Here is a 19579-nt window from a genome sequence, read left to right as displayed (position 1 = left end):
AAAGGAAGACTTTTCATTTGCCAATATTGTATTGATTTAATCTTGAACATTCAGAAGTAAAATCATTATTACCAGAAATACTGGAGGCCATTCCAGTGCTGCCAACATTCTTCTGTGCTGCATACACTGCAACTACAATCAGGCATAATAAATATCTTACTGTAGTTATGTTGCATGCATTACGTCAGTGTATAACAGTTAGCATAGAGAGAGAGACAAGGTTCAGTTTACCATGGCCAACACTCATTCCATTAGCCATGAGAGCACCGCCAGATGTTGACAGGTTATTCTGCATCCCATACACTGAAAAGAACAGAAACACAGAGGGAAGCCATCAGCATCAGGTACTTTTCAGATTCATGAGTCTTTTGGGCATTTAACCAGAGCTCAGATTTAGTGTTTGTCAATGAAAGTGTGGTGCAGTTTGTTTTTAGTGTATGAATTGGTGAATGTAATGACCTGCACTACCAAGGCCAGATGAGCTGAGGCTCAGATTATTCTGCATGCCACCTGAAACACACAACATGTGACAATCTCTCTCTTTCTTCCTCCTATTATTTTTCATTTATCTTTTACTTTAATTGATCCTTTAAACACACAGAAGTACATGCACACAGACACTGTTGTTTCTCTCTGTTTAACCTGTGGGTGATGATGGTTGTTGCAGTGTGGTGTAACTGAGATTGTTTGGGTTGGTGTAATATCCGCTGAATCCAGCATCCAGGACTGAGCCCTCATAACCTGAAATACATATAGTTTTAAAGTGTGCTGTGTGTATCAAAGTCACGGGCATACCTGTGCGCGTGAGTGTGTGTCACCTGACTGGCTCTCGTGGCGCGTGTCCACGCTGGCTTTTTTCGGGATAGGCAGAGTGTTGGTGGGAGAACGAGGTGGACTGATGCTCCCGGAGCGACTTCCCTTTAATAATCTCTTTACATCATCCAGCTCTGTCCCTGAATACATGAAAACATAATTCATTTTCTGAAACTAAAGGCAACACAAACTATTGACTGTAAAATGATATCTTCATATACAATCAATATATTATTTAAAAGATTAAATAAAAAATACATATGTGGTGCAAATGAAAATATGAAATTTCAAATTATTTGCATAGTGAAGCAGATTGTGAAAGAACATTATTGATTGAACATAAGCAACACTGACATCTAGTGGAGGGTGAAGCACTCTGCAATCTGGCTCTGATCTCACTCTCTGAAAAAGACAACGATAACATTAAGATTTAAAAACGAGATTTAAGAGAAAAATGTATTTATTTATTTATTTATTTGTATTTTATTTATTTTTTTGAAGTTCAATTTTAAGACTGTTGGGAAGTTTGCGAAACTACTTGTTTCATAAATACCTCGCGTCTGAGTGCGCCCTCTGGTGGCAACGCTTGTCGAAACTGCAAATGAAAAAAAACAACAACACTGAAGCAGAATACTGAGAAATGCAAGTTCCCTTGCTGTACTTCACAAGTACTGCGTCATTCGTCTTATTAATATTCATAAGACAAGATGCACATGGGGAAAACTCCTTTTTTCTCTGATTTTTTCTGAAGCCTTTATACAATCAGGCAGTGTTAACTGCACGGCCATTGGTTCGTGGAGTTAAAGTAAACGAACCAAAGACAGCGCAGAGTCGCGTGAGCCAATGGTGAGCGAGCCTGCTCGAGCCTGCCAAAAGGGGCGGGATATCGGGTTATATAAGCGGCCGTTTCACCATGGCAAATCGATTCATACTCCTTCAGTGACGCAAATATCATTTCTTCGCTTAATCTACGAGACTTGAAGCTGCCTTCACTTGCAAGCAGCTGGAATTCACCGCTGATCAGCTTGCTGCCAGCCACTAAGACCGCACCACGGCCTGAGCATAGACGGCACTCGCGCTCTGCTAAGCACCACCCCCCTCCGATGCTTGACTTAGTGCCAGAACCAATACAGCCCCTCGCCACGCGGGCCAAGGTCTGGCAGGCCATCCCCGGAGTGTCAGCTTGGGTGCTGAACATAGTAAAACAAGGTTATGTACTCCAATTCGCTCGACAGGCCCTGTTATTCAATGGCGTGGTTCAAACCTAGGAAACCAAGGACGCACACGTCCTGCGTTCCGAAATGAACACCATGCTGGCGAAAGGAGCCATAGAGGTGGTTCACCCAGCACTGAGCGAGTCAGGGTTTTACAGCAGGTACTTCCTCGTTCCCAAAAAGGATAGCGGTCTCAGACCCATCCTCAATCTCAGACATCTGAACAGGGCCCTGATAAAGTGCTCGTTCAGAATGATCACTTTGAAGCAGATCTTCCCGCAAGTACGCCCGGGAGACTGGTTCTTTACCCTGGATCTGAAGGACACTTATTTTCACATCCAGGTAGCCCCCCCATCACAGGCGATTCTTGAGATTCGCCTTCGAAGGGGTGGCATATCAATACACGGATCTCTGGCTCCTCGCACTTTTACAAAGTGCATGGATGCGGCTCTCTCCCCTCTGAGGCAGATGGGTGTGCGCATTCTGAACTACCTCGATGACTGGCTCGTTCTGGCTCAGTCGGAGGCGGAGTTAATATCTCACAGATCCATCATCCTCAACCACTTGGAGTGCTTGGGGCTCAGGGTCAAGAGCTTGTTATCTCCCAGCCAACGTATCTCGTTCCTGGGGATAATTTTAGACTCGACCCACATGAAGGCCGTGGTCACTCCAGAGCGATCTTTGCTCATTCAGCAGCTCTCGAAAACCTTTACACCCGGGGCTTCTCTACCACTCAGAGCGTTTCAGAAGATGCTAGGTCTAATGAGTTCAGCATCTCCGGCTCTGCAGCTGGGCCTGCTTCATATGCGCCCTCTGCAGTTCTGGCTGAAACCACGGGTCCCGCCCCAAGCCTGGCAACATGGTCGTTGCTTACTCAAGGTGAACCAGGCGTGTGTTGCAACCCTGGCCCCTTGGATGAATCCTTGCTGGTTCGAGCAGGGTGTGGCAATTGGGACGATAGACAAGAGGAAGGTCGTCTTCACAGATGATTCCCCAAGTAATCAGACGAATCAGGGAAGGTGCTCACAAAGTCCTCCTGGTGGATCTTTTGTGGAGGACCCAACCATGGTTCTTGGAGCTATCTCAACTATCGCCCATGGAGCCATGGTCAATCCCTCTGAGACGGGACCTCCTCTCTCAAGCGAGAGGGACAATATGGCACCCCAGACCCGAGCTGTGGGACCTTCCTAATTGAAAAAAAAGTACATTTCTATAATGTACTTAAAGTGCTCTATTTTCATGCACTAATTTTGTATTTAATATACTAAAAAATCTTCTTTAGTACTTCTTAAGATAATCTTAAGAACATCTAAGTGTACTCAACTTGAACCCAACCAAACAAAATATAAATGAACATACCGTACTCTTTTTTTATGTAATCAGGGGAAGAATTGCCACTGGAGCTCCCTGAGTAAATATAAATAACATACAGTACATACTGTTTATCAGTTTTAATGACTATATTGATATTATAGAAACTAATATCAACAATTAAACATATTCTGTGCGATTCCTCTCATCTGAAATCAATATATCCCACAAAGGTTAGAGGTCATGATCTCTCACTTACCCTCATATCCTCCAGTGTAAGGGTTCAGACTGGTCTTTCTCTCAGGAGGGACTGTGCTGTAACTCAAACCTTTCCTTGTTCCACTAGGGGACGAGGAGCTGAACTTGGTGACAGTCATGGAGCTGGAAGCTCCTCCGGCAGGCATGACTGCAGAGGAGCCAGAACCACCTCCTCCACTTCTGGAGATGTTCATACTACCTCCAGAAACACTAAAAGAACTGCCTGAAGAACCAGACACAAACTCAGAGGACAAGCCGGACCCAAATCCTGAAGAAAGGTCTTCACCTGTTGCTGAGGAACTGCCAACTGTTGTGATGGAGGTAGAGACACCGCTAGAGCTTTTAACCACAGAACTAGAGCTTTTAACCGTAGAGCTACTAATCGGACCGGTTACACTGATTTCACGAGATATTCCGTCAAATCCACCGATCACAGATCCTGCTCCTGAACTGCTACTGGCTGAACTTCCAGATGAGGAGGCTGGAGAGAAGAAAAAACAACTTAAATAAGTGGGAAATAAATACTACAGATATTCCAATATATATATATACATGAGGAGAAACCAAATAACATTCAGCAGGGAAGGAGATTATTGGGGCTAATAACCAGAACCTTTATGTCAATTCCAAAATATACTAGAAGAAGCCTTGTGAATAAATGAATAATAATAATAATAATAATAATAATAAAATATTGTTAAAAAAGTTTCTTTCATGAATTTTGAGTAAATATTGCTTAAAATAAGTGTCTTTTGCTTAAAATAAGTGTAATTAAATCAATTTCCTGTACATTTCATGCATAGATGGTTGAAGCTGGATGATTTCTGGACTCACAGGATATGACATAACTTCTGGAAGCGCCCCCTTCAGCACTTGTCTGGGAGATGATCTTCTTCTCCAGCAGAACAGCTCCTCCTGAAGCTCCTCCAGAGCTGGAGCTGTTCACTGTGGAGGTCAGTACCTGTTGGCTACTCACAGAGCTGCTGTTTCCCTCTAGTGGGGAGACACCAAATAACATTCAGCAGGGCAGGAGATTGAACTGTTCCACAGTTGAGAGAATGGTGCAATCTATGGTTTTTAATGTACATGTAATGTAATATCAAATTGGAGTTTAAACATACTTGGGGGTAAAGATGTCAGTCTTGTGGTCGTTACAGTTTCTGTATGCTTCTGGATTTCTGTAATTTTTTAGATCATTCAAGTTCAGAGACAATTGAATTTAAATTATAGCCTGTATATATCATATATTCAGTTTTACTATGGTTGTGCCAAATTAATTTGTTATATGTAATTTTCATGCATTAATCGCTTTTTATTGTCAGTGTGTGAACAGCTTATAACGAAACTTAAAAAAAAAAAAAAGATTTTTGCAGGGGAAATCAAAAGGATGTAACGTTTACACGCAGGCTCCCGAGAGTCTCTCTTTGTTCTATGACGTGAAAACTAGTCTCACATAGCCAGATCTGTATTGTCTACAGTCTCAAACATGTTGAAAAGCACGCAGAACATATTTTAAACATTTCCCTCTAAACGTCGCTCTAAGCAGTGTGGATGACGCCAGTATGTTCATTAACAGTATATCGCATCTAAGGTATTTCCAATTTTTTTTTTACTTCTAAGCGAAGAATGAAAAAGAACTTGAGTATATTGGGGCCTTGAATCACTTTCAGCCTTATGTATGTTACGTGTGCACGAGTGCGAGCACGACCAATAAGTTGCTGGCTGCAGTTTACTTAAAGGCCACCAGTGTCGCTAATAACGTGTTTTTCTGAATTCTACATATAGCTCTTTTAATTCTATGAGTGATAAAAGTGTTTTCCACACTCACCTTTTCCAGATCCCCCAGATCCCCCCTCTACTTTGACAATCTTGGTTGTGGTTAGCTTGTCCATTCCATGTTAACTACTGTAGAGCAAAGTTACTCTCATCAAAAAAATAAGACATCTTTTTTATTATTATTTATTTACATTTTAAGCATGTTGGTGCTATAGATTGACATCATTAACACAAAATGCTTCTCAAAGAATACAAGCAAAGGAGAGAACGAGCAACAAGGGACTGTTATTCCAAATGCATCATGATTTCACATATCCTTAGTGTTTGAGAAATTGATTTACAGTACATTAAAGTATCATTTTAGTAAATATCTTTATCTTTCTTTAAACCTTTAAACTTCTGGCTGACACCTTCAATTTGTGTAAAATAAAGGTTACAATCAGAACCACAAAGAGTTTAACGCCTTTTTTTCTAAGCTTTAAGAACCTAGACACTAATACACTGATTTAGCAACCTATAATTTAACCAAATAACAACTCTACTCAACCCTATACAGAATGTTTTTTTGCTGAACCGAAGGTGCAAATGCACAAATTATATTGAAATAACATATAGTACAAAAGCACATTTGTGAAAAAAATCATCAGAAAACATCAGACTTTATCCTGTATCTGCTCAGAACAAATTGACACTTACCAGTCATTGTAATTTACCGTCTCATGTCAAATGGTCTGTCCTGTATCAACACACTGATGTTTTTCTGTTCAAGTTCAATCACAGCACCCCTTATAAAAAGATTTTTCAGCTTGAATTTCAAGCCTTCTTATCACATCTGGAGCTAACAAGTTTAAACCTGAAGTTCTCCTGAAGGCAGCAGCTATACTCTCCACACCTGACACATTATAGGTTACAGTATGTGTAGGGTTTGAATTATTTCTGTGTTTACTGTCAAAGGTTAGGGTTAGGGTTAGATTAGGATTAGATCTTTTATTTCTTAAATGCATTAGAATTATACTTAAAAGTTACAAAAGCAGTCTCCTTAGGTTCTTAGGGCTTTTGGAGCATCCCAACAACTTTTCAATAGCAAAAAGAATAATAATAATAATATATTAGTAAAATATAATAATAATAATTAATTAGTTTCAATTTATTTAGTTTAAATTTGTTAGAAAAGAGAGTTTTAATGTATATTTTTTGTATGTTTTCAAATGTTTGAGAATATTCCCTGAAAGCAGGTTTAGAGAATGAAATTGAAATAAAGTCAGCAATAAACTGAAAGGAACAAAATTAAATAAAAAGTAAATACAATGCAACAAAACTCACTGATATAGTCAATGAATGAGTAAATAAAAATTAATTAAATAAATAATTAAATTAAACACATATTAACATATTTACACATTTTATTCTTATAAAGCAGTTTTCCATCTCCAATATGTTTAATTTTCATTGTAAAATGGCAATATTCCATATCACCCATAGGTAAAAGAGACCACATAACAAACAGCATATTGTATGTATAAATAAAAGATCATAATTATGTAATTTTAATATACACAGACGTCTTAAAATGATAAAAACTGAGCATTTTCCATTCTGTCGATTGATGTGTTCTTCTATCCATCCATGCATTCATCTATCACCAGTCTATAACTTTAGCACCTCTGCTTATGCCACCTTTTCAAAGCAATGTTTATCATCATTGCTATGTAATAGTCATCATTACAGCTGCAAAACAGTAATGATCTGTTCACTACCTGCCATTCCTTCACTTTGAGGAGATTTGCTCTACATCCTGAAATTACTCTGGATAATGAGTCATGAATGGCAGAGTGACAGAGTGCAGCCATGAATTTGTTATACAGCTAAATTACAGCTATTAAACCCATGTTGCATACATAAACTCATGTTGATTATAAATGTGTGTGTCTATGCTTGTTCTAAAATGTGTTTGTGGTTGCCTGACATTTTTTCTGCCATGGTTTGATCAAAATTATGCATCTAAACACAATAAGCTCTTGACCACAAATGAATACTTACAAGAGATTTTTCTTTACAGATAAGATACTTTCAGTGTTTAATGATGTAAGTTACACTCTTACAAATAAAGGTTCCAAAAAGGGGTTTCCACAATGATGCCACACACTCTTAGAAGAAACGGTTCTATATAGAACCTTAAAGGGTTTCTGTCATGCGCTTCATGAACCTTTTAGGGTTTCCATCATTTTATGGATTTAGTTTGAATTAATTAATTTTGCTTTAATTCATTTCTAATTTTAAATATATTTTATTAATTAAACAGCTTGTAAACCTTATCTGTAGAAAAAAATGAAAAACCCATTAAACATGAAAGTATTAAGGGTTCTTCAAAATTGAGTCAAGAACCCAAGGATTCTATAGAATTAAATATTCCCATTAAACATTTTTCTAAGAGTGTAGAAGAACTATTTTTGGTTCCCCAAAGAACATTTCAGTGAAAGTTCTTGAAATAACTTTTTTTTCTTTCTTATTGTGAAGAGCATTTACATAATCTAAAGAACCTTTTTCCACTATAAAGAACCCTTTGTGCAATGGCAATATTCCATGGATGCTGAAGGTTCTTCATGGAACAATTGATGCCAATAAAGAACCTTTATTTTTAAGTCTACTCATCAGAGGATTCATTCAAGCTGAAGAAAAATGTAATTTTTATATATCAAACATATGGAAACAAACAGTTTAAAGTCTTATAGATTGGTTCTGTAATGGATTACTTCATAGATTTTTTTTTCTTTGAATATTTCAGTTGTAAGCCTGACAATGCGCCAAAAATTTCATCCTTTCATAGCCAAGTTTTCATTAATGAGTGAGCAGCTTGGCTGTTCCTAGAACAGCTGAAGAACTCAGAACAACAACCTGTCAGACTTTTCCCATCCGTGAACACATAAAACTTGATCTTGCACCTCAAAACAGTTGAGGTTCAGTCATAAAACTAAATGCAGATTCTGAAGTCCCTCAGTATAGCACAACAGCAACGTTTCATTTAAAAGGCCATGTTAACACTCACCTTGACTCTCGTTTAGAAGAAATTAGTATAATCTTCTTGTTGTGCCCCTGTTCTTCTGTATAAAGATGTGCTCCAAAAAGCGATTATATTTAGAGCAGGCACGTTCAGATGTGATGAGTAATCCAGGACCCGGCATGCATGCTTTTTACCCCTTTACATGCACTGTATCAGTTTTTCTGACCTACAGCCACTTACAGGCGAGTTTTGACAAGACGAGGGGCGCTGTCACATCATGAGACCCCTGAGGCACTTTTATTTGCGAAAACAGGTAACAAAAATCATTATGACCCAGGTACTGTAAATCGCCTAAGAGAACGTTCTTAAAGTGGAATTTTGATGGTAAATTTATGGCTTGAGGATAGATCACAACTTGTTCTATATGAGTCTTGCTTCCACTGCATTCCATAGCTATTGGTAGTTTACTGAATATGACATGCATATATTGGCAGGAGTCATGGGAATTATCCCTTGCAATAGAAAAATCATGATGTCCCTTCAAATTCCTCACTGAGCATCCAACCGCTTGGTAGTAATGATGACCATTTGTGCAGCTGGAATGCAAATTGTCATCACAAACTGGAGTAAAAATGCCAAACCATAAAAAATTATGTGGCTAAAATGATTTTTGACTGGATATTAGATGGTTGGATATGTTGATGCTTGTTTGAGAGGATGTTCAGAATCAGATGTATTCTGCTTGTCCCTGATGAGACAAAAAAATGCACACTGATTCATTGATGGGGGATTGTTTAAAAATCTTGAATCTAAGATCACACACACCTGCCATCCAGTGTAACACAGTGAGATCATCATGATCATCCATTTGGGTCGCTCTCTCTCTCTTTTGAACAGGTGTGAAGGAATGAATCACCACCTCAGTGATTCAACATGGAGGCATTTTATCAGTCGCTCATATCTGTCATTACAGCATTTACCTCTTGATACATCCTTGACATGTTCTGATTTGACTGATGGTTATTGATTTACACATTAAATATTCAGATCTACCAAATGAAATAAAAGTCACAGCACAAATAATTGTTATAGAAGCAGATATATAGAAATTTGCACAGAAAAATATAAAAATTTTCTGTGCAAATTTTAATATGTCTGTGCTTCTAGAAAACATTGAGCTTTTTTTCACCCAAAGAATAAAAAGGAAAACACTGAGCTACTTCTTACATAGTTTACTTTTTACTCTGTCTGACTTGCAGTATATGAAACTGGTAAGACATAAGCTTTAGATATCATGTAGCCATTCACCCTGCATTTAATTGCCTTTCTTCAGCCTCCTATGAACAGAAATGTGAATTTTATAAATATATTATGGTGTGTAATATATTATAAGAATGTATTCAAATTGAAACAGTTTTGTATGTATGGCTGTTTTTCATGCAAGTGCTGAAACAGTGTGTTAGAACATGTCAGACAGATAAAAATGTCAGTTTTCTTCAATGCCTTGAGGTCTAAGTATGCAAACTTTATTGGAAGCTTCAATCAAAAATTGTTCAGATAACATTGTGAAAGAAACAGTGCGGTCTTCATTTGGGGTACTACACTCGTGGTCTTCGGGGTCTCTGGAGACCCCAGGCAATAAAATGTAATTTTGTAACAATATAATATATTTTTTAAAAACTAATGTAATTTTAATCTGTTTATTAATGTTTTTACTCAACATTTGTGCAGTTTTTGGAGGATTCGTAATATCTTTTAAATTTATATAAATAATTAAAAAAATATTTTTTTAAATAGGTTTTTATGCAAAAGAAGCTTTTTATGTAAAATTCACTTTATAAAAGATACAGATTTCTAACTTTCATTCATGGGGATAACATGGATAATTTGACATGGTTTAGTGTAAAATTTTTGCCCATCTTTTGGAAAATGCAGTTATAAAAGTAAAAAAAAAAATCATTTTTTACCAGTAGATGTCTGCAGAGTTCCACTATTTGCTATGTGCTATTTGAATGACTGAAAGACATCTTTTCACAAGTATTTTTCAGTTGGATTCATATCTAAATGTTATGAAATCACAATTATAAGAATAAAAATTACTTTTTGTCAGTTTAGCATTTTTGTACTGAAAAAAAAAAAATCAATAGTTTTTCAATAATGTTATCAATAATGTAATCTCCAGAGACCCTGCTTAGAAATTGGACAAAATCCATCCTCAAAATCAATAACAACGCACAACACACATAGACAGAAATGAAGTGGCACACTTCCAAAAATGCAAAAAACATCCTCAATGCAAAATGGACATGCTCACACACACACACGCGCACACAATTTATTTTATTATTTTTATTATAAAATTATTATTGAAAAACTGATTTTGTCCTGTAAAAAAATGCCAAACTTTGACAAAATAATTTTTATTACTAACATTTAGATATGAATCCAACTGAAAAATACTTGTGAAAAGATGTCTTTCAGTCATTCAAATAGCACATAGCAAATAGTTTAGCTCTGCAGCCATCTACTGGTAAAAGTGATAGTTTTTTTTACTTTTAAAACTGCATTTTTCAAAAGATGGACAAAAATCTTACACTAAACCATGTCAAATTATCCATGTTATCCACATGAATGAAAGTTAGAAATCTGGGCCTTTTATAAAGTGAATTCTACATAAAAAGCTTCTTTTGCATAAAAACCTATTTAAAAATTGTTTTTAATTTATTTATATAAATTTAAAAGATAACACGAATCCTCCAAAAACTGAACAAATGTTGATTAAAAACATTAATAAACAGAGTAAATTTACATTTGTTTTTAAAAAATATATTATATTGTTACAAAATTACATTTTGTTGCCTGGGGTCTCCAGAGACCCTGAAGACCACGAGAGTAACTTTTTGTTTTTACACTAAGATAAAAAAAAGATATCATTCCAATTTTGTAGATCTTAAAAGTGTTAACCACCATACAAAGTCTCATGCCATTTGGACAAAGAGAACTTTTTTTTTTTTATTTGAGCAAATATCATTTGCGGGTCAAAAAGACCCGAAGACCGCACAAGGGTTAAAGAGCAAAGTAAAGTTATTTTTCTTCTTTTGCCTTTGCTTTTTTTCTTCTTAGTGCTTAACGGCCAGATTTAACCTTTATTTTTACCAACTCGTTGTATAGTACTTGATTTACTGTAAAAGAATGACAAGCAAAATTTAAAAAACGAAATTCCCCTTAGCCACAGGGTAGAACATTTCACAGAAAGTCAAGTTAAGGCAAAGCACCAACCCTGACCAGAGGCCTACACAATTTCACTGAAACTGGACGAAATCAGAGATGAACATAAAACATGAAAGAGTCATCAGACTCATCACACATTTGACTAGTTTAACATGTTAGGATCAGTGCGATGCCATTTCTAAATGTGACTTGATACTTGAACTTTTCTTGATACTTAACTTTTTAACACTTAAAAAATTATTGCACAATAATGTTTACATGTATACAATAAGTAGCAGTAGTTCCTGTTGACAACTAGACCAGAAATAAATGATTTAAGAAAGCAACAAATAAGTAAATAGGAGAAACTATAAAAGGCATTTATAAATTTTAAGAGTTTGCTTCTGGGCGTATTATTTAGTGGCACAGAACATAATCAGTGCCAGAGCAGGAGATGTTTACTGGATCGTTCCAACTCTGAGCATCATAAAACAAACATGCAGTGTCGAGTCTGGTGCCAATATCACACTGGTGTCATCATCATTTTGACACTTCGTTCTGCCAAGCCCTCTAAACATCATCAAGTGGTAGGGCAGCCATAACTAGTATAAGAATAGATGTATAGACTTCTATTCTTATACTAAACTATCATTTTTGCTTTCTTTCTGAGCATGTTGCATGTAACCGTGGATCTCAGTTGAACGGTCAGTGATAATAGTAGTCACACCTGTCTTCACCAGCTGGTTGACATGAAATGTTTTTGAAAGCTTGCATGTTAGCATTCCAAAGAATACTTTCAGGAATGTTTCTGGGTTTCTTTCTTTTACTGTCAGAACCATGCCACAATTTTTAAAGTCTATTTATATGTAAAATAATCATACAATAATCAAAAATAAACTTTTCAAATAATTCCCTTTCGAGTGAAACCTTTCTCATTCCAAACAAGATCGCACCCGTTGTGTTATCATTCCTGACCTAAGATAGACGCTGAACAGTCATCACTGATGAATCAAAGTACACATGTGGTTCCAGGGAAAGTTAAATTTTTTGGATTGTTTCTGGTACAGTCGTGAATATTGTATTGCTTCCGAAATAATTTTTAAAAACTTTAAAATAATTTTACAGTTATAAGACACACAATAAACAATAATAGAAAAGAGGTTAAAAATGCTTCAGTAAGCATAAACAATATAATGAAAATACTTAATAATCATTGTTAATGAAGTCCTGAACTAGATTAAATGCATAATTGAAATAGAAATATTTAAAAGTGTAAATTTGGCATTATATGTCTATAGATGTAGTTCCCTTTCATGGGGTTCCCACCGCATCTCGACGCAGCGTCTCATTCCCTATTCAGGGAACCAGGGTTACATACATAACCTGAGACATTTTCATGTATGCATAGGCCTATTTCTAAAACTAAAACATACTAGTATGTGTCTGGGCTTGATCCACAGGGTTTCTGCATAGTTGTACAGATAGGCTTGTAAATGCCATACAGAAGGGAGTATTAATCATAGCTGACAGACTGAAGCATTATTCACTCTCATCAACCTTAGAGCTTATAATTATCAAGTGACATGAGACATACAGGTGTTTTCACTGAGGAAAATTGTTGCACTTGCTGTCCACCTTCTCTCTCAGCCACTTGTATGGCTTTATGACTTCATGACTATACAAAAATTATACATGATGGAAAACAATTATGAGAATAAACTTAACATGAGCCTAAAACAATATAAGGTAACCATAAGAACTATACGATGGTCGAGCCCTCTCCATTTTGATCAGTTTCTGGCAGTATGTCGATAAATTCAAGTCTGAAATAGTTTCACACCAGATAGCAACTTTATGCCGGCCCAAATCTGGCCCACATCTGCCACACGACATATGACGATCTGGGCCACATGTGGCGTGGAATGATGTCATTTGGGCAGATTGCTCCTGTTTACCAGATCTGAGCCACAAGCAGGCCATAACAATGCCACATGTCAGCCAAGAGCAAAAAAATAAACCAGAACTGAACCTTATCTGAGCCACAAAGTCTTTATATATTATTAGTCAAACACATATGCAGTAGCAAAAAAAGCTAAAATGGGATCAGGTGATGATAGTTTTATAATTGCAGTGAAATAGCCTGAATCACTGATATCATTTGAATGTAATATTTGTGTTATGTCCTTAATACATTTAAATTACAAACCCTGTTTTACTGCAATATGAGATCATACTGTATTGCAGAAATAAGTTAGAAAACTGAAGACAAAAAAAAAAGAAACATGCAAACATTAGCAATAAAGTACAATGACAAAGACAGATATGAGCAATCAGCAATTGTGCAAATGAATCTCAACAATTGTGACAACAAAATACTTACACAATCAGATCAACTCTGGACATCACAAAAAGCTACTAAAAAACCACAGTAAAAAATAAAAGCAAATAGAATTAAAGAAAATAATACATTGTAAAAAAGGAATGTGATTTTAACAGTAAAATATTGTAAAAAGGCTACGGAAAAAAAATTGTAAATGGGTTAACAGTTAAAGGTGCTAAAGAGGATGTTTTGTTTTATACATTTTTGCAATATTACTTGAAACTGTCTTTACTAACTGATAAAAGACTATTTATTAGGTGCACTGAAAGTAATAATATTAATATACATCATCTGTGCACGAGGTAGGGCCTTAAAAACATCAGCCAATCGTTTACGCGATCATCACATAAACGATTGGCCCTCTTGCTTGTCAATCACTGCCGTGACGTTCCTTGTGAGAGACGAGCGCGGCTGCACGCTCCAGTAACTTTCCACACTCTACAGGCGCTGCATGCAATGTTTTTGTCAGGAGACAGGAATAACAAGTGCAGATCATGAGTTACCTGCGGTGAGTCCGACATAATGAATCCAAAAAACACGACACAGCGAATGCCGGTGATAAACACTCGTGTTCCAATACGAGTGTTTACGAGTTTTGGGAGGCGTTCCTTTGAAATGAGCTGTGAAGGAGGGGGGGTTGTTCTTACGCATGCGCTCATTTCAAAAACTCAGTAACAGTCTTTGGATTCTCAGTCGACGAAAAAATCCTCTCTATCACCTTTAACAGTATGGGTTAAGTTCCCGTACTATACACAGGGAAAAACTGCTAAGTGTATTACTGCCCTCTTCACGTCAAAGTTTGAACTAAATTGTCATATAATACCATATGCTAGTGCAAGTATATAACAATTAGTTCAAACTTTGACCTGTGGAGGGCAGTAATACATTTAACAGCGTCTACACTGCAATCAAATAAAGAAGAAGAAAGCTAGTTCAAGATGAGCATTTATGGTTAAAACGTATTAAAATTTTTAACTTTTTTTTAGAAAATGAGCGATGGTTTCTCTAGATAAGACCCTTATTTCTCATCTGGGATTGTGTAGAACGCTCTGAAGCTGCACTGAAACTGTAATTTTGACCTTCAACCATTTGGAGGCCATTGAAGTCCACTAGGCTATATGGAGAAAAATCCTGGAAAGTTTTCATCAAAAACCTTAATTTCTTCGACTGATGAAAGAAAGACATGATCATCTTGGATGACATGGGGGTGAGTAAATTATAAGGACATTTTAATTTGAAAGTGAACTAATCCTTTAAATTGCGAAGATCTTGAGTTTTCACTGAAGGGCGTGTCAGTGGCAGCCTGACAAATCTTGATGTTTCGCCATGAAAAGGGAAACTGTTTTAACTCGGGCATACAATATCCAATCTGCCCCAAACGTCACATGTTTTATTAGAGCCCTGGCCTGAAGACATGCAAATATTCAGTTACAGTCATAGCGCCACCTGCGGGCAACAGGAAATGTCATATTTAACTCCTCATGAAGCAGGGGTGTCCAAGTCTGCTCCTGGAGGGCTGCCGTCCAGCAGATTTCAGTTCCAACCCGCCATAGGCTATGTTGTGGTGCTGCACTTCACCTTTACGAAACGTGGTTTAAGCACGTAACGTTCGATGATAACAAGTAAGCAGTAAAGAGAGACGTTTGTACTTTGTGAAGTTGTTTGTCTGAAGTTATTATGCATGTAAACAATAGCCTACATGTCCACGTTCTCCCGCAGTTTCAGCACGTCACTCTTTTTAATCAGTTGGCTGCACAAAATAACTAAATTAAATACAGTGTATGGTGTGGAGGAGTTTCATCTAGATTTTGCTTTCGTTTTCCGATCATCATCAATTCATTCAGCGACTCTGATTCGCTATAAACGCGGAAGAATAACAATAAACATTACTTTCGTTTCGTGGGAAATAGTGTCGTTGATTTTGGAAACAGTCCAGCAGTTTCGCTCTCGTTTTCGAATTGTATTTAACGAGAGGATGCAGAGAGACACTGCTGGAGTCTGAAGGTTTCATCCGTCAGCTGTGAACATGTTGTGCTACTGGGGAGCGCCGGTCAGAGAGGGCTTCGGTCTGCCTGACAAAGTCAAACATGGCAAATGTGGAATACGATCCATGTGTCCGAAATCAGTTGAGGACATGTCAGCTGGAAGGAGTTTTGTTGGATTTATCCGGGATAGGAAGGTCTCGGTCTTGAGATTGCGCGATGAAGACTATAATCAAGATGGAAAACTAAGTATGATGCACTACACGACACTTGTTCATTCATAAAGTCGACATCGTTATGTAATAGCCTACTTAACAGATACAAGTCTTGAATCTTTTACTTTCATATTGCCTATGATGTACATGAGTTATCACAGCTAATGTTCATCTAATATATCAATGCAAAAATGTTGTCTGAAAACCCCTGCAATTGCTGATAAAGCAATTGTAATAGTAACAGCTCTGAAATAGTCAGGGATCAAGAACTCAACTAAAGCAAACACTGATCTCCATGATGGTGACCTCAAACGAAACATTTTCAATAAGACATCAACATCTAAACCTCTGTTAATTCTCAGTAAGAACTTCTGTAGACGTGTGACAGAAATAAAGTCAGTCTGGTCAGTAATAAGTGAAGCTGGTAATGCTGTTTGTGGAGTTGTTTAATCAGATCTTCAGAGATTTAATGTCTTTTATCTTCAGTTCATCTAAGGCTGTGGATGAAGAAAGTTGTAGTTTGTGTTCTTATTTCTCTTTCTTTCAGTGTTTGTTCACAGCAGGTGTTTGAATGATTGAAAGAATGTTTCAGGAACATCATACTAACCTTTAAATAACATTCGACTAACATTAAGGAAACTGGACATTTTTATGTTCTTGGAATGTTACAAATCAACGTTCTTAGAATGTTGAATTTTAGATCAAAATTAAGTTGAAAGAACGTTTGAGGAACATTATACCTTATAAAAACTTTCCTGTAACGTCAAGAAAACTGGACGTTTTTTACATTCCCAGAACCAACACTGAATATTTAGAGAACGTTCTTATAACAATGTTTGTGGAATTAATTATAATTATATAAGAGTCTATGTATATTTACAGTCTGAACAGAAGTTGAACTGATGAAAATATTTAATTTACTCCAGAGCAACTACAGCTAAAGAAGAATGACAGAATCAGATCGATTGTCTGTGGAGGAGCTGATGCGGTTCTTCTTGCTAATGGAGGAAGAGTTCTCATTATGGACAAATCTACTGTGTGCAGGTATGTTTATGTAGGCAAAACAGTAAAAATTACCATAAATTATAATAACAAATATATATCTGACAAATTGTCTTGTCCCTGCAGGCCTCTCAAAGGTCTGGAAAACAGGCAGGTGATTCAGATCGCATGTGGAGACCAGCATTCAATGGCACTAACCAAGGGTATTCACCACCATTTCATCTAACATCTGATGTTTTGTTTTAATCTTTTGACATCTCATGGATTGACTGGAATTTGAGTGTAGATTTGCAGAGCTGTTGTTGGTCTTTCAGATGGTCAGTTGTTCGTATGGGGTGAAAACTCTCACGGTCAGCTGGGTTTAGGGAAGGGAGAGCCGAGCACTCTGTCTCCTCAACCGCTCAAATCTCTGTGTGGGATCCCACTGGCTCAGATCAACGCTGGAGGAGACCACAGCTTTGTGTTGTCTCTCTCTGGAGTCGTGTTCGGATGGGGAAAGAACTCGGCTGGACAGCTGGGCCTCGGAGACACTACAGGTCTGAATACTTCATGTACAAACTAAACCAGTAATAGTATAAAAGCACATATAAATGTACTAAATGAATTAACGGTTTTTCACCACAGACAGACACGTCCCAACGGTTGTAAATAGTCTGAACCGAAAGAAAACTGTGTCCATCTCATGTGGAGGAGAACACACTGCCACTCTATCAAAGGTATTATTTTGTAATATATTATACATTTATGTTTTTGATATTAGATAAGAGGATTCAACAAGCCTGACAGAAAATGTAGTAAAAAGTTTATCTTTCAGGGCGGCACAGTGTTCACATTTGGATCCGGAGGTTTTGGTCAGCTTGGGCACAACTCGTTTAAAGATGAATATCATCCGCGGGTGGTTGCTGAACTGTGGGGATCTAAAGTGTCACAGGTCACATGTGGGAGGTAAACTAGACTTTTCATAAGCTTCATTAGCAATCAGTATCTCAGAGCAGTAGCAGATTTATTTCTTTTCTTGGTTAACATGTCAGATATATGAGTTCAACTCAGTAATTAGACTTTTTTTTTTTTCTTGTATAAAGACGTCACACACTCATATCAGTCTCATCATCAAAACTGATCTACTCATTTGGATGTGGGATGCAAGGGCAGCTGGGAAATGGAGAAATGATCAAGCAGTCTGTGCCTTTCCAAGTAGATCTGGCTACTGGTAATTAAATCTTTTAGCAGTAGGTTATTTTCTCATGAAAACTTTTGTACTCAAGATGTTGCTCAGAGCTCTAAACTAAATGTTTGTTGCACACAGAATGTGATCATAAATATATGATTAAAAAACTCATTGCTGGGGAGAATCATTCCTTTGCCTTGTTTTTCAAGGTACAGTAAGACAGACAGTTTTCATTCACAATTTTTTAAACAATTAAATTATTGCTGCACTGTGATTACTTATGTTTATTTATGTATTTTGTAGGAACTTGAGAATGAGTCTAAACCAAATCCAAGCAGAGGGATTTTGACATTAGATGACAGAATGATTGACCGATGGGTGTCTGAAAGGGATTTATGGAAAGTAATAAAGAAGTGAGTGTTTGACTCAGTTTTATTGACAGTGCTTCTATTGAGATTCTAATGCTAAACGCTTCTGAGTTTATGTGTACTACTGTACAGTAGGTCAATAAAATAGTCTTTCTTTACATCTTTCTTAACAAGTGATTCAAGAAATATGTTCCAATGAGGTGATGAATTTTAGACATAGGAATTAATATCAATAGACTATAAAAATATTAGAGTATTGTTTTGTTATTTACAGGGACATAAACACAGTGTTCTCCTCGGCTGCCTCTCTGAATGGAAGTTTCCTCAAAACAAGGTAAATATCCTAATCAGAATTAAGTAGTCTTATCTTGTAGTTCCTCCTTTTTGTGCCTAAAATGACTTCGATTTTAATGTAAGTGTCTGTCTTTGTAGTTGTGACATACAATATCAGACATCTGTGGAGAATTGTGGGTTGGATTTTGATCTGGTTAAAACATCCTTTGCAAAGTTATCAGAGAATGAAAGGTTGATCTCAGAGGTAATGATGAATCCAACATTTACTAAACATGTTCATTAAATTTTAAACAGTGAGATGCAGTTGATGTTTTTTTGTACCTCAGGTAGTGAAGGTGGTTCAACAGAAACTGTTGCCATCTCTGAATCCAAATCCAACTGGTGTTGAATCTCTGAGACTTTACCTTCTCCTCCCTGAGCTCATCAGAGGACTCCAGGAACAACAAAGAACTGAACTCACTGGAGCACTGGCCTCCAAAATCCTTGATCTGAAACCTGCTGCTCGCAAGGTGTTAGGTAAAGCTGGTGGACATTTACATCCTTTGTGTTGCTGTCCTTTTTGTATTTGTATTTTTACATCACATATA

The 19579-nt window shown here is 36.9% G+C and overlaps 2 protein-coding genes across 5 annotated transcripts in view; one reads left to right on the top strand and one right to left on the bottom strand.

Annotated features, from left to right (window-relative positions):
- col17a1a (collagen, type XVII, alpha 1a) overlaps positions 1-6244 on the bottom strand; it is a 45344-nt gene extending 39100 nt beyond the window's left edge. The window contains exons 1-13 of the mRNA XM_048198402.1: positions 6069-6244; positions 5425-5501; positions 4718-4774; positions 4431-4589; positions 3598-4077; positions 3387-3434; positions 1367-1408; positions 1168-1215; positions 819-953; positions 643-741; positions 460-510; positions 232-303; positions 73-132 (exon numbers count right to left, since the gene is read on the bottom strand). Coding sequence (XP_048054359.1) covers positions 73-132; positions 232-303; positions 460-510; positions 643-741; positions 819-953; positions 1168-1215; positions 1367-1408; positions 3387-3434; positions 3598-4077; positions 4431-4589; positions 4718-4774; positions 5425-5488 — 1315 coding nt within the window. The 5' untranslated portion in view covers positions 5489-5501; positions 6069-6244. The remainder of the gene's footprint in view (positions 1-72; positions 133-231; positions 304-459; positions 511-642; positions 742-818; positions 954-1167; positions 1216-1366; positions 1409-3386; positions 3435-3597; positions 4078-4430; positions 4590-4717; positions 4775-5424; positions 5502-6068) is intronic.
- Positions 6245-15441: 9197 nt separating this feature from the next.
- The window catches only part of herc56.1 (HECT and RLD domain containing E3 ubiquitin protein ligase 56.1), a 43892-nt gene continuing 39754 nt past the window's right edge, over positions 15442-19579 (top strand). The window contains exons 1-12 of one of the 4 annotated variants that reach the window (XM_048196266.1): positions 15442-15585; positions 17087-17204; positions 17289-17365; positions 17477-17698; positions 17787-17878; positions 17977-18107; positions 18245-18372; positions 18469-18539; positions 18634-18743; positions 18973-19032; positions 19131-19236; positions 19319-19508. In XM_048196266.1, the coding sequence (XP_048052223.1) occupies positions 15576-15585; positions 17087-17204; positions 17289-17365; positions 17477-17698; positions 17787-17878; positions 17977-18107; positions 18245-18372; positions 18469-18539; positions 18634-18743; positions 18973-19032; positions 19131-19236; positions 19319-19508 (1315 nt within the window). In that variant the 5' untranslated portion in view covers positions 15442-15575. The other 3 variants (XM_048196263.1, XM_048196264.1, XM_048196265.1) reach the window with 3 other exon arrangements.

Source organism: Megalobrama amblycephala, linkage group LG7 (assembly GCF_018812025.1).
Source record: "Megalobrama amblycephala isolate DHTTF-2021 linkage group LG7, ASM1881202v1, whole genome shotgun sequence".
Taxonomy (NCBI): Eukaryota; Metazoa; Chordata; class Actinopteri; order Cypriniformes; family Xenocyprididae; genus Megalobrama; species Megalobrama amblycephala.
Note: the sequence above shows the minus strand (reverse complement) of the source record. Positions and strands in the feature narration are given on the sequence as shown.